The sequence below is a fragment of the Manihot esculenta genome, chromosome 4, assembly GCF_001659605.2.
Source record: "Manihot esculenta cultivar AM560-2 chromosome 4, M.esculenta_v8, whole genome shotgun sequence".
In the NCBI taxonomy this organism is placed as follows: domain Eukaryota; kingdom Viridiplantae; phylum Streptophyta; class Magnoliopsida; order Malpighiales; family Euphorbiaceae; genus Manihot; species Manihot esculenta.
In genome coordinates this window covers 28,213,065-28,227,547 of record NC_035164.2, presented here as the reverse complement: position 1 = coordinate 28,227,547, position 14,483 = coordinate 28,213,065, and the positions used below count along the sequence as shown (strand labels likewise).

The window sequence follows — 14,483 nt, the reverse complement described above, 5'->3', positions numbered from 1 at the left end:
AATATTTATTTTAAATTGAAATTAGAATTATAAAAAATTAGAACCTTTAAAATCGAAACCGTAACCGTTTTTTTAAAATCAGATGGATTCTGATTCGATTGAAAAAATAAAGGGAACCACCGGTTCCGAACCGGAACCGGCCCCTGGCCATGTCTAACAACCAGAACGTGTGGCTTTTTGTCTTCGTGCACTTTCTGTTGGAGTCGAACAGCTCCAGAATCAGTGAACCACAGTTCATCCCCTCCCTCGGGTTTTCTTCAAAATTAATTTTGATGCATCTGTAAATAGGAATCAGAGGAAGGGTTCTATTGCAGCTATATACAGATATTGTAGAGGGAACCCCTGCAGCTGGCCGTGCAAGCTTGTTCGAGGAATCGTGTCTCCGCTGGATTTAGAAAGTATGGCATGCAGATCAGCTCTTTGCTTGGTCAGTCGAATGGTTTCAGGGATGTAGTGGTCGAAGGGAGTGAGTGATGGTGTATCGAGCAGCTGGTATGTTGGAACGTAAGTGTATAATTTGGAGGTTAGTGTTGTGTAACGTCTCTCTTGTCTGATGAAATGCCCAAGAGAAATATCGTTTGTGAGTGCCTATAGTTTTTTATGGTTTTTGTTTGATTTTACCTTAGAAATTTAAGATTTTGTTTGTCTGCTGCAAAACACAAAAAGAAAACAAAAAGATGGGCAAGTTTTGGGGAAGATGCAGCTGGTGGATCCTTGCAGTATCTCTGCTAGTGTTGGGCATTTTGGTGCCAGAAGTATTTTTAATGTCTCGTTCTATCAAATGGTGTAAGAAAAGATAAGCTGTAATATTATTTTCTTTTCATTTAATTTTATCAATTCAATGATTGAATCCATAGAATGCATTTGAGTATATCCATTAGAGATCTCAACTGTACCATACGGAAAATCAGGATAAGGTTTATTTGTTTGGTTTCTTTTCTCTAAGATTTATTTGTTTGATTAATCATACGGAAAGAGTACTATGGGTTGGCTGGTGATGGAGACATGATCGTAGGGAATAGCTCATGTGAACTTCAGGGTTCCTATCAGAAAATTGACGCACTCCAGTTAAAAAGATGGGTATCTGACTCATTCATGAGTTTAACTTCATACAGGTTTTCTTTTGAAGAAAATGTTTTTAAAACGTTATCATAAAATATATTTGGATTTTTTTTTTCTGCAAAAAAGATTTTACTACCACTAGCAGGGGATATATCATCATTAACTAAGGAGTAGATATCTTTTTTGTGACTGTTAGTGAAGAGGCTCTAAAGACAAGGTGTTGGTGCTGAATGTCGATATACGTTTTTGCTTGATCATGAACCTCCACTAACATGTACCAAATGGATGTTTAGTTGCTGCTGCATGAAATTATGCAAAACTTGATTGACATGCTTGTTCTTTCTATTTTATCTTTAGTTTGAATGGACTGCCAGGCACATGTCATGACACAGTGCTTGCAATTGTTGAAGTGGCAGCCAGTATAAATTGCAGCAGAGCAAAAAAAAATTGGTTCTTGAATCTATCTTAATCTTTAAATTAGTTTGGAGTCAAACCATATGATTGCTTATGAAAAGTTTCTTTCAGGGTACCACATTTCAATTTCCATCCAGCAAATTGAGTGTGGTTGAGAGTCTGTTTGGCTTGCATGCATGTTATTAGCAAGGTTAGCAATCTAGTGCCATGTTTTTCTTTGATTTCAGTGTCATCAAAATTCCAAAAATCTAATCTTGGTCATAAATTTGTAAATGTGTGTTCTTTTGCAGGGACTGTGAATGCTAAACAAATTATAATGTACATTCTACCATCAAAGGAAAATTCTGCTAAGGTTCCTAAAGGCCAGTTTGCTTTATATTTTGGAGAAATCCAATATGGCACATGAGGCATCTTCTTTTCAGAACATGCTGACACACATAATGGAAATGTTGCTGCGCATATATATTTCCATTTCTAAAGTGGAGAAAAAAGAAATAACAGCAAAAGGTAAGCTGTAATATTTTTTTTGCATTTAGTTTTATCATGTGCAATGATTGAAGTCATAGAAGATACCTGTATTATTTCGTAGTATAATCTGCAGTACTATATGGAAAAGCAGGAAATGCTATAATGGGTTGGCAAAGGTACTATAGGTTGTCAAAATTAGTTGGCTGGTGATAGATACCTGATGGTAGGGAATGGCTAATGTGAACTTCAGGGCGTCTTGTCAAAAAAAAAAAATGATGCTGTAAAGCTAAAAATGATGGGATGTCTGACTCATTCAAGAGGGTACTTTCACTGAATATATGCAGGTTTGCTTCTGATGAGAAAAAAATTTTAGAACCTTATCATCAATAGAGTTGAATCTCTTCAGAACAAGGAAGATTCTAGGGTCATGAACAAAGTGAAACATCCCACAATTTTTGTAACTTTTAGTTCATCAAGTAGCTAAACAAGCTGCTTGAAGTTCACATGAGGGTTCCCTACCTTCTTCAGAGTACAGAGTTCTATCATCTCTGGATGCTTGGAGCATGTCCCTCCAGTAAAGAAAAAAGATTGAAAAAGTCAGCACTTTGCTTAATTAATTAGTCCTCCATGGAAGTGGTAGGTCATGATGTTTCAGGGAATTCATCATTATGCTGAGACAAATCCATGTGATCCTTCATGAGTATCACTAGACCTGATCCGAGCCATTCGCTAGCTTGCACTATATCATTTCCACTGTACCTTTAATGTTTCATGTATATATACACAAAAACATTTAGATCTAAAGGCATCACAAGTCCTTACAATCTCAAGTATCAAGAGTTCCTTTCTTTTGGAACTTGGAAGTCCTTACTGATCTTTCTCCTCTTTATTCATATGAAAATATGGGTTTCCACCTACCTGCTATTCTTCGTGCTAAGCAAATTCTTCAGAGGTCTTCTTCTGCTAACCAAACAGCTTCAATAGCCATGGATGTGCCAAAGGGCTACCTTGCAGTCTATGTTGGAGAAAAGCAAAAGAAGCAATTCGTGATTCCAGTATCATACTTGAACAAACCTTCATTTCAAAATTTATTAATTCAGCCTTAATCCAAGCTGAAGAAGAATTTGGATATGATCATCCAATGGGTGGCCTTACAATTCCTGCAGTGAAAACATGTTCATTGATGTTATTTCTTGCTTAAATTGTTCATGAGACTTAAACTTTGAACACACAATTTTGTAAAGAATAGAGTAGCATGTACAATGTACATTAAAAGCATTGGAATTTAATCAATTATCTTTTTAATTCTTCAAGTTTGTTATAGATTATGCTCTACAATTTTCTTCTGCATGACTTTCCTATTACAATTTTTTCTTTCAATAGAAGAAGGTATATTTGTGATTTTCCAACATCAGAGTCCTGAAAGGAAGATTAAGATATGGAAACCTCCACGTTCTCTAGCAATTATGCAAAGCAAAATATTTCTGCTTTCATTCCCTATGTTCTGCTTTAACCAGTCCTACTTTGTTACATGGATTGGCAAGCTTATGATGATCATACCCAATAGGTGGTCGTACATGTATCATGCATGAAACTTCCATTGATCATATTTATCATTTGACAGGATAAAAAATAAGATTAGCATATGCTGGTAAACACATCTTTGACATTACTTGAAAAGTAGCCTTGGAATACAGCTGGCTTTGTCAAGTGTTGAGTTGACTGCTCAGGACATATATCTCTGGATGAAAGGTTGAGCAAACTTAATCTGTAGGAGGTTCACTATGCAGAATTTGATCCACATATAAGCTCTTTACTGATTGATCTTTAATTGGAGTAGACTGCCAGGCATATGTATTCACGCACTGCTTTCAATTTTTAAGTGGTAGGCCAAGATAAACTGCAGCAGAGAACTAAAAAGGTCTTGAATCCATCCTAATCTGTTTATTAGTTGGGAGGCAAACCATGTGATTGCTTATGAAAAGTGTCTTTCAGGGACCCCACTGCAATTTCCACCCAATCTAATTGAGTATATGATGGAAGCTTTGGACTTATATATATATCTAGTAGCACGCATAGCAATCCAGTGCCAAATTTTCTTTGATTTCCAGGTTTTCCAAGTTCAAACGATCTAATCTTGTTGAAGAATTGATAATGGGTATTCGCCTACCAAGGATCGTGAGTGCTAAACAAATTGTAAGGCGGATTCTACTCTCCCAGGGAAGTTCTGCAGATGTTCCTAAAGGCCACTTTGCTGTATATGTTGGAGAAAGTCAAAAGAAGAGATTCACTGTCCCTGTGTCGTACTTGAAGCATCCTTCCTTTCAGAACTTGCTGAGTCAAGCAGAAGAAGAGTTTGGATTCAATCATCCTATGGGTGGTCTCACAATCCCATGCAGTGAACAAGTCTTCACTGATGTTATTTTCAGTTTGTAGACATCATCAGAAATGATGAACTGATGATCATACCTGTAGGACTAGTTTTCTCTAACTTACCTATTTACAAGTTTTGGATTGAGAAATGGAAGTAAATATATTTCATTCTTTTATAACGTCTTGTGCATATCATAGTTATGCAAAATCAAATTGAGGCCAAAAAAATATCTATAGCTTGTTGCCATTACTCTCAACCCTGTTTTCAGTTCTGCTTTTTTATGGTGATCTTGACATTTATATATTACTTTATTATTAATAGCTCATCTGTTACTGCTAATTAAACTCAAACTACATTATCTTGCTGTTATTCCACATAAATCGGCAAATCCAACTCCTCCATTATTGAATTAATTTACAGTGAAGTTGAAGCATGCAAATAAGTATCCTTTCATGGAATATCTAACCCCTTGATGTCTTACAAATATATATCAAAATTATTTGAAACATCAAACACTTTCAATTCATGGCACCAGAAAAAGAATTTTAATCATGATTCAAATTACACATTAGTGCAGGTGAAGTTTGTTCTGTCCTGTCATTTCAAATGTTACATGAAAAAAAGAAGCACTAGCATTAGTCAATTCCTTTCTTTTTTGTTTTTTGATTTCTTCAAGAATGAAGACCATAATAGATTTATTTCTTGCCACATCTAAATGATGATATAATGGAAATTTTGCTTCCCAGAGGTTGTAATTTTGGCAAAATCAGTTGGCTGGTGATGGGGCCCTGATGGTAGGGAATTGCTCATGTGAACTTCAGGGTGTCATGCACTATTTTTCAAAAAGATGAGATATGTGGCTCCTTCGTGAGTGTAATTTCATTGATTATGCAGTGATATGCTTTTGAAGACAAGATCTTTGGAACCTTATTATCAAATATATTTTAATTTGTACAGCAAAAAAGGAAGATTTTTACAGTCTTGAATGAGGAAACATCCCACAATTTATTATTATTATTATTATTATTATTATTATTATTTTAAGTTTTAGTTCATCAAGTAGCTAAACCAGCTGCTGTGAAGTTCACATGAGGGATTCCCCACCTTCTTCAGATTTCAGAGTCCTATCACATTGGATGCTTGCAGCATGTCCCTCCAGTAGAAAAAAGATTGAAAAAGTCGTCAGTTTGCTTAAATAATTAGAATGAACCTGTCAAATTCTTCTAATCAATTTCAAGTTGATTTTTTAGTCCTTACTGATATTGGTAGGCCCTGATGTTTCAGAGAAACCAAAATTGGTGAATCAGTATTCCTCATTATTGACAATTAGGTTTAAGACAAAACCATGTGATCCTTCATGAGTATCACTAGACCTGATCCAAACCATTCACTAGCTTGCATTAGAGCATTTCCACTGTACCCTTTACTATACGTGTGTGTATATATACACACAAACATTTTGATTTAAAAGGAACACAAGTCCTTGCATTCTCAAGCATCAATAGCACCTTTTCTATCTAAGTCTTTATTGATCTCTCTTGTTCGTCCATAACGAAATATGGGTTTCCGTCTGCCTGCTATTCTTCGTGCTAAGCAAATTCTTCAGAGGTCTCCTGCAAACCAAACAGCTTCAGCAGCCAAGGATGTGCCAAAGGGCTACCTTGCAGTGTATGTAGGAGAAAAGCAGAAGAAGCGGCGATTTGTGATTCCAGTATCATATTTGAACACACCTTCATTTCAAGACTTATTAATCCAAGCAGAAGAAGAATTTGGATATGATCATCCAATGGGTGGTCTTACAATTCCCTGCTGTGAAAGCATGTTTATTGATGCCATTTCTTGCTTAAATTGTTCATGAAGCAGAACACTGAACACAATTTTGTAAAGAGTGGAGTTACAATGTACAATGTACACAAAAAGCATTAGCATTAATCAATTATTTTTCATTCCTTCAAGAATGTTATAGATTTTGTTCTGCAATTTTCTTTTGCATGAATTTCCTGCTGCGGTACAAATACTTTTTGCTTCACCAGAATAAGGAATCGTTGTAATTTTCCTACATTGTCCACAAGCCCTTAAGAATCTCTAGCAACCATGCAAATTCTTCATTCAATGCAAAATAATTCTGATCCCACATGTCTGAATCTATGAGATACAGGAGCTTGAAGTCCACGTCTTTATTAGGCAAATTTGACCTCTACTTTTTGAATGACTAATTAAGTTCATCATGATCAATGGAATATGTAGATATATATACCCCATTCATGAGTTGGACTATCATACTAATTAAAAGTCCCCGTTGGTATACACCGGCTAATAGTATAATTTCTCATTCAGTTACTGCGGCCTTCTGTTTGAAAATACCAAAGTAGCAGAATAATAGTTTTAAGGTTGTAAGAGCTGACAAGGGGTCCCATCTTGATGTGACAATTACCAATTAGTACAATGAGGACATGTGAAATTCAAATAATTGTACTACACAGAGGACCCATGAAAGGCCTATTGTTAGCTGGAACAAGCCCTGAAACTTTTAGATCAGATGGAAAATAGATGGATCGCAGAAAAAAAAAATTGGAGGGTTGGCATTTGGTACCCACCATTCAGATTAGACAGGGCTTGTGATGATCATCCTTTACTGTTTACTATGCTAATATGGGCCAGGTTTTGTTGGGATATAACAGTGACCTGGTAGGAGCAATAAATCACTTCCTGCTCAGAGCTTTTATTAAAAAACTTTCAGGAAATAACAAGATTTTCCTCTCAACTTATCCCTGATTTTCCTGACAATGAATTACTAGACAGGACCATGTGATCCTTGAGTTACCTGTGTCTCCTAGCTCATCTATTTATACACATAATCAACTATCACCCCACACCCAACTCAAGTCATTAACATCATCTACTTGCAAACCAAACTTTCCTTCTCCTTCATCATTTCTGCTAATTTTCAGCTCCCAGAGAGTTAACAAAAACAAAGTAGCAATGGCTATTCGCTTTCCTGCTATTACACATGCTAAGCAGATACTTCGCCGATCAAACTTGATTCCAAATTATCAATCTGCTTCTAGCTTTACAGATGTTCCAAAAGGCCACTTAGCAGTATATGTTGGAGAAGGCCAAAAGAAGAGATTCATAGTTCCAGTATCATTGTTGAATAAGCCTTCATTTCAAGAATTACTAAGGAAGGCTGAGGAAGAATTTGGGTTCAATCATCCAATGGGTGGTATCACAATTCCCTGCAGAGAAGACGTCTTTATTGATCTTACTTCACGTTAGCTCTGAAAATCATCAAAGACAGTTTTGTAAATTGTGCACATTATTTGTTTTACCCAATGAGATACAAAGATAATTATAGTTCTTTTATTCAATAGTGCTTGCTACTCTATGATCATTTCCATAGCCAGGGTAGTTTTCACTGATTTTTTTTTTTTCCAATGTTTTCTACACATCAACTTAATTATTAAAAACCATAAATGCTGACCTTACCGATTTAACTAAACCTCCTAAGCAAATCTTGTATCTGTTAAAGCTCCATTGAAAAAGCTAAAAAGAGTTTGGTGTTGGTCATCCAACTGATGGCATGTAATACCTTGCACAGAAGGCAATTTCATTGCTGTTCTCATTCACTTCTCTGTCATGACCAAATAATCACAATCAAATAGTACTAGGAAAGCATATTCTCTGTGCAATTGAAATGTAGAAATTCTTTGTGAGAGGAATATATAAACTAGTTGTCAATTTGAAGATACTAATAGAAATTACATACATGGAATTGTCTTGTGGATTGTAATTGTGAATCAATTCCAAGTGGCTAATAGAAATTATGGTCTTAGAGCTTATCTCTCTCTTTTCTACCCCTTATCATTTAGGCTTTTTTTGGCATGATTCATTTTGCAAACAAGAGTTCAAATAAATTCTTATAAAATCTTACAAGATTTTAACCCCTTTTAAAATGATTTTTTTTAAAAAAAAATTAAAAAGGATTAAATTTTTTTTCATTCCAAACAAGAGAATTGATAAAAAGAAAATTAATTAAATTGAATTTTTATAAAATTCTTGATTCTAAACGGAAGGCTAAGCCTAAGCGTAATTTTATTAGAAAGATACTTGCAGTCTTTATGGAAAATATTTATTCCATACGTTCTGATAAAAGGGTTATTTGTGTATTTGAATGTGTAATTCTTACAATTCATAGCATATTTTTTATTCTTCAAGAAGCTACCATATAATTATAACAATAGAAATTTTAGTTCCCACTAGAAAGCCTGATGTGGACTTCCATTAGATCTTGATCCAATATTGTTAAGCATAATATTTTAACTAATTGATATGCATTTCTCAGAGAAGAATAAGCTTTCTATCATATCTATTTGTTACAAGTGGTCCCCTGTAGGGAAAATGAGGTGCCATTGCATCCACCTTCTAGCCTTCCTTTTTCAGTGCTTCATCAGCTGGTCCCCCATTGGCTTATCCCAGCAATTGTAGCCAATATAGAAGATACGAGTAGTTGGAAGACAAAGCCATGTGATGCCTTCTTGAGCCAACACCCCAAGCAGACACAAGTAAATGGTTCTCAGCCACAGACTCCTGTTTTGCAGTATAGCCCTGCACAGTAATCACTTCTATATATACCTACAAAATGATCAAGAGAAACTCAAGCATTCACATTCTCTGGTGATAGTTTTTCCATAAACAATACACCAAGAAACATACAATGGGAGTCAAATTGGCTGCTGTTCTTGCTAAGCAAATAAGAAAAGCACCTCCAACTTCATTTGATGTCCCAAAAGGATTCATAGCAGTTTATGTTGGGCAGGCCCAGAAAAAGAGATTTCTGATTCCTGTGTCCTACTTGAATCAGCCTTCATTTCAACATCTGCTTAGTTTGGCTGAAGAGGAGTTTGGTTTCCATCATCCAATGGGTGGCTTAACAATTCCCTGCAGAGTGGATACTTTCAATGCAGTCATCTCCAACTTGAGTAGATCATAAGAGAAAGCATTTGACTTTTTCGTCAGGAATTCCCAAATTCAATTGTAAATATGAGTTGTTACAGGATTAAAAAATTTTGCCAAATGAGAAAATTTTTTGGATACAAATTATTGCTTTCTTGCTCACTCTGTGTTCTATAGTTTTTATACTTCCCTCTCTTTTGTCAAACCTAATTCTTGATGGTTGATTGAATTGAGTTGATCATATCATCTCTATAATATATCAGACTCATAGAACAAATACTAGCACCCACATCCCAAGGAACATGAAATTTCTAACAGAAGAACTTACCCTTACAGAAGTTTTTACCCTCACAGTTTCAGCTTTCAGCTTGTCTTTGGTTTGTCTTCACTTGTAAGGCATGAAATTAATCTTTAGCTTGCCCATTAAATACTTCTTTAGTTGATTTGAATTGGCAAAAAGTTAAATTAAGTCAAGTAACAAATGAATCAATATAGAATTCAGAAGATTTCCAGAATTCAGTTGTTGCTTAAGTCAGTTTTTTATTTTCTTTTCTTTAGTCCAAAAATTGCTGATTTTTCTAATATTTATATCTTCTTATTGTGACATACAATTGAAAGTTTCACAAGGAATCAAAAGATTATTAAGAAAATGAAAGAAATAAATTAGTTGGAAATTAGGTAATTGATTGAATTTAGCTAATTGTCTCAGCTTCTTAGTCCCACATATTCTTTAACGACATGTCTAAGCAATATCCAATCTCTATCAGGACATCAATTGGCTCATCTCTTTAGTAGACATTGCATAATGGATATGAATCCTCACTACCCAACATTTTGTTGATTAGTGACAAGGCAAGACCATGCGAAATACCCATAAGCTTCCAAGTTCTTGTGCTTAGGATATTACAGCTTTCTTCTAAAAAATATAGAAAAAAAACACAAACCTACATTATCACTGAAGACATTATAATATATTTTAATTAAAATACACTTATCATCTATAATGTTTTTGACAAAAAAAAAAGTTTTTAATTTACAAGAGCAGACAATGGATCCCATATTCATGTGAAGTACAACAAGGTTATTGTGAAATTCAATTAATTGTACTACATAGAGGACCCATGGAAGGCCTGTTCCTGGTTGCAACAAGCTCTCACAGATGGACCAGAGAAAAGGTGGGGTGAGGTTTTGATGACTAGTCATGGTAGCCTGGTAGGACATCTTTCATGCACTCTTCATTGGGGTTTGTCTCCCAATTGCATGCCCAAGAGCCACAAATGACATCCTGCATAAATTTTATAATACAAAAAGAAAAAAGAAAATCAGGATATAACAAGATTTCCTGTCAGCCTCTCCTTAATTTTCCTGACAAGGAATTGCTATACAGGACCATGTGATCCTTGGGTTACATATGTCTCCTGCTAATTAAACTCCACCAAGAGGCCTCCTCACCATTCATATATAGTATCAGATCTTCTCACATATCCCTGGCATCTATATATACACATACATCAACATTCAAACCCACACCCAACCCGAGTTCTCAAGTCATCACATCATCTACTTGCAAACCAAGCTTTCCCTTCTTCTTCTTTATCATTTTTGCTATTTTTCAACTCCTAGAGAGTTAAAATAAACAAATACCAATGGCTATTCGCTTTCCTGCTATTACACATGCTAAGCAGCTTCTTGGTAGATCAGCAAATCAATCTGCTTCTAATTTTAAAGATGTGCCAAAAGGCCACCTGGCAGTATATGTTGGAGAAGGCCAAAAGAAGAGATTCATAGTTCCGGTGGCGTTGTTGAATAAGTCTTCATTTCAAAAATTGCTAAGGAAGGCTGAAGAAGAATTTGGGTTCAATCATCCAATGGGCGCTATCACAATTCCCTGCAGAGAAGACATCTTTATTGATCTTACTTCAAGTTAGATTTGAAAATCATCAAACAATTTTGTACATTGTACACATGATCTTTTTTTATTCCCCAATGAGATATAAAGATAATTATAGTCCTTTTACTCAACAGTGCTTGCTATTCTATGATCATTTCCAGAACAAAGGTAGTTTTTCTCTGATTTATTTTGCACTAATTTCTACCTATCAACTTAATGATTAGAACCCATGAATGCTGAACTAACAGATTAAACTGAACTTTCTATGAGCAACTAAAAACTAGAAACTATGCTCCAGAGGGATTAGATACATGGAATTGTCTTTCTGGATCATAATTGCGATTCAATTCCAAGGGCCACATTTCAAAGATTTATTTCAGAGCTATTTTTCTTACTTTGGTACCATTTTTCATTTAAGATTAAGCATGATTTGTTAAGCGTAATACTTTGATTAGTGTGCTCAATTTCAACGTTCTGCCACTTAAATAATCTGCAGCTCATCAGTCACAAGTAGTCTTTGCAGGTTGTTCTTCTTGAAACAGCTGGTCATTATTTTACTAAGTCCAACAAAATGCCTTCACTAATCACTTTTTGATACTTCAACTCAGAATTCAGGACAATTCATGAGGTGCAGTTGGATTTGGAAAAAATTATGTAATGTTAATGGATTACACAAATTATGATTCCCTCTTTTTCTCTGTTTCCTTCTTTCAGTAGGCGTGAAAGCTTCATCTTACATCCTGCTTTCTTAGTTTTAGATCATTTGTTGTGGAATACTAGATCATGTCCCTAGTCTAGACATCACTCTTAGTCCTAATTGGATGATATGAATCCTCTGGCCCCTATCTTCTTATCCCAGCAGCTACTTAAGTTCAGGCAATAACATCTTCAATTTTAGCATATTTGAGTTCTATTATCTTTTGAAAGATCCTTCAATTCAATATCTTTGTTAACATCATCTACGGTAATGGCAGAATCGGCTAATATAATGGCTGAAAATCATCTGGCATACGTTGCCTTCATTACAAAATTGAAGCATGTACTCTAATACTTAGTTCACGTGATATCACTAATCAAGGATTCTAAAACCATCTAAATTGTTTCCCTTTCAGGCAGCAGCATTCTTGCTCTATATCAGGCAAAATCCCACGCCTTAACACCCACATTCCACATTTTTCATTGCTGAAAGCAACTTGATTTTCTGAGATTTAACCAGTTCAAAATGGCATGTGGGTTGAAGGTCAATTTCAGGACAGAATTATTATAATGATGGCTAATCCTATAAACTTGATATGTCTAACAAAAGTACTAGCCCTTGCAGTTTCAGGATTTCATTTATTTTCAAACTTATAAGCATATTCTTGTTCTGAAAATTCCAAGTCATTTTCTCCTTCTGAAGTTATAAGATACATTCTATCTTCCTTTCATTATATATATAATAGAACCTGAATCATCATGTCCCAAGTATCTTCCTGACCTACAAAAAATTTGTTCCAAATCCTGTTGTGGAAGTATATGATCAGCATTAATTATCTTATTGCTCATTTTTCTAGCTCGTCCTCAGGCCCCCTAGCTCAATGGTTGGAAGTTACATATGCATGTTATAGTTTTTAATTTATCAGAGCTAACAATGGGTCTCATATTCATGTGAAAATTAACAAATAGTACAGTAAGCATTTCTGAAGTTCATTTCATTTTACAACATAGAGGACCCATGCAAGGCCTATTGCTGGCTGCAAGGACCCCATGAAAGGCTGAAACTTTCAGTATAGGAGAAAAATAGATGGATCACAGAAAAAATGCGGTGGATTGGTAATTAGTACCTGCCAATGATTGTCCTTTCTCATTTACTTTGCCAATCTGGACGAGGTTTTGATGACAAGTGATGATGGTGGTGTGGTAGGACAGTTTTCATGCACTCTTCACTGGGGTTTGTCTTCCAATTTCATGCCCAAGGGCCATAAATGATAACATTTTCCTGTCAACTTCTCCTCAATTTCCTGACAAGGGATCTAGACAGCAGCATGTGATCCTTTGGTTACCTATGTCACAGGGATAACTCCACCAAGAGGCCTCTTCAGCACTCATACATACTTGTAATAGATATTCTCACAGACCCTTGCATCTATATATACACATACATCAATGTCAACCCACACCTAACTCAAGTCCTCAAGTCATCACATTGTCTACTTGCAAACCAAACTTTCGCTTCTTCTCGATCATCATTTTAGCTATTTTTCAACTCCTAGAAACTCAACATAAACAAATAGCAATGGTTATTTGTTTTTCTGCTATTTTACATGGTAAGCAGATTCTTCATCGATCAAACTTGATTCCAAATCAATCTGCTTCTAATTCTACAGATGTTCCAAAAGGCTACTTAGCAGTATATGTTGGAGAAGGACAAAAGAAGAGATACATATATATTTCCAGTATAATTGTTAAATAAGCCTTCATTTCAAGAATTGCTAAGGAAGTGTGAGGAAGAATTTGGGTTCAATCACCCATTGGGCGGTATCACAATTCCCTGCAGAGATATAAAGAATGAAAATCTCACTTCATGTTTGAAAAGAAAATCATCAAACACAATTTTGTACATTATACATAGTTCTTCTTTTACTCAATAGTGCCTGCTACTAATGATCATTTCCAGAGCCAGGGTAGTTCATAGATCATACAGGATTGGAAAAGATACTGTCTTGGACTACATACAAATAGATAAAAATGGAAACTTTAACCATTCTTGTAGTAGAACAGGAGAATCTAAACTAACTCAGGAAAATCACGCGAGTCTGAAATTTTAAAGTTTAAACTGAAGTAAAATAATGAAAAAAACACAATAAAAGAGGGATTCGTAATTAAAAATACAAAAGTTACCTCATAAAATTCCTAAGGGTTAAATTCTTCTAGTTATTAGATTTTTGAATTAGATATTTATCTTTTGATTATTCATTGAAACTGAAACAAAGGAATGTGAAAGAATAGCAAAAAAGAGAGCCATGATTAAGATTAAATGAGATGAATGATGAGAATCTATGAGTTTTAGGTGCCACTTGGCAAATAAGATAAACACTTGGCAATATTTTGTGAACCCATTTCTAAGCTCAGCTTTATAGTATTTATACAGATTGATGCTTAATCTCCTGTCTTTTTGCCATTTCTGACTTGATATTGTTTTTTTTACTACAAATCCAATCTAATGTTACACCCAATTTTAATTATAACTTCAAAATGAGAATCTAATGTTACACCCAATTTTCTGCAAATCCAATTGCCTAGATGCATTCTTCGGTACTTTTAACTATTAAACAGCTAATT

The 14,483-nt window shown here is 35.0% G+C and overlaps 4 protein-coding genes across 4 annotated transcripts; all 4 read left to right on the top strand.

The window, feature by feature from the left end:
• Nucleotides 1-4,098: 4,098 nt before the first annotated feature.
• LOC110614084 (auxin-induced protein 15A) lies at nt 4,099-4,496 on the top strand. Its single transcript, XM_043955990.1, has one exon. The coding sequence runs from the start codon at nt 4,099-4,101 to the stop codon at nt 4,378-4,380; it is 282 nt and encodes a 93-aa protein (XP_043811925.1). The 3' UTR covers nt 4,381-4,496.
• Nucleotides 4,497-4,640: 144 nt separating this feature from the next.
• On the top strand, nt 4,641-6,344 carry LOC110614079 (auxin-induced protein 15A). The gene has a single exon (XM_043955986.1). The coding sequence runs from the start codon at nt 5,877-5,879 to the stop codon at nt 6,174-6,176; it is 300 nt and encodes a 99-aa protein (XP_043811921.1). The 5' UTR covers nt 4,641-5,876; the 3' UTR covers nt 6,177-6,344.
• A 702-nt stretch (nt 6,345-7,046) lies between these two features.
• On the top strand, nt 7,047-7,686 carry LOC110614082 (auxin-responsive protein SAUR23). Its single transcript, XM_021755551.2, has one exon. The coding sequence runs from the start codon at nt 7,301-7,303 to the stop codon at nt 7,592-7,594; it is 294 nt and encodes a 97-aa protein (XP_021611243.1). The 5' UTR covers nt 7,047-7,300; the 3' UTR covers nt 7,595-7,686.
• A 3,231-nt stretch (nt 7,687-10,917) lies between these two features.
• LOC110612610 (auxin-responsive protein SAUR21) lies at nt 10,918-13,614 on the top strand. Its single transcript, XM_021753388.1, has 3 exons — nt 10,918-11,194; nt 12,137-12,201; nt 13,477-13,614. The coding sequence occupies exons 1-3, from the start codon at nt 10,918-10,920 to the stop codon at nt 13,612-13,614; spliced, it is 480 nt and encodes a 159-aa protein (XP_021609080.1).
• The last annotated feature ends 869 nt before the right edge of the window (nt 13,615-14,483 follow it).

Coding starts and splice junctions, on each gene's coding strand:
- LOC110614084 (XM_043955990.1), top strand. CDS start 4,099: ATGGGTATTCGCCTACCAAGGATCGTGAGTGCTAAACAAATTGTAAGG.
- LOC110614079 (XM_043955986.1), top strand. CDS start 5,877: ATGGGTTTCCGTCTGCCTGCTATTCTTCGTGCTAAGCAAATTCTTCAG.
- LOC110614082 (XM_021755551.2), top strand. CDS start 7,301: ATGGCTATTCGCTTTCCTGCTATTACACATGCTAAGCAGATACTTCGC.
- LOC110612610 (XM_021753388.1), top strand. CDS start 10,918: ATGGCTATTCGCTTTCCTGCTATTACACATGCTAAGCAGCTTCTTGGT. Junction 11,195..12,136: donor CTTTATTGATCTTACTTCAA/GTTAGATTTGAA, acceptor CGGTAATGGCAG/AATCGGCTAATATAATGGCT. Junction 12,202..13,476: donor TCATTACAAAATTGAAGCAT/GTACTCTAATAC, acceptor CATGGTAAGCAG/ATTCTTCATCGATCAAACTT.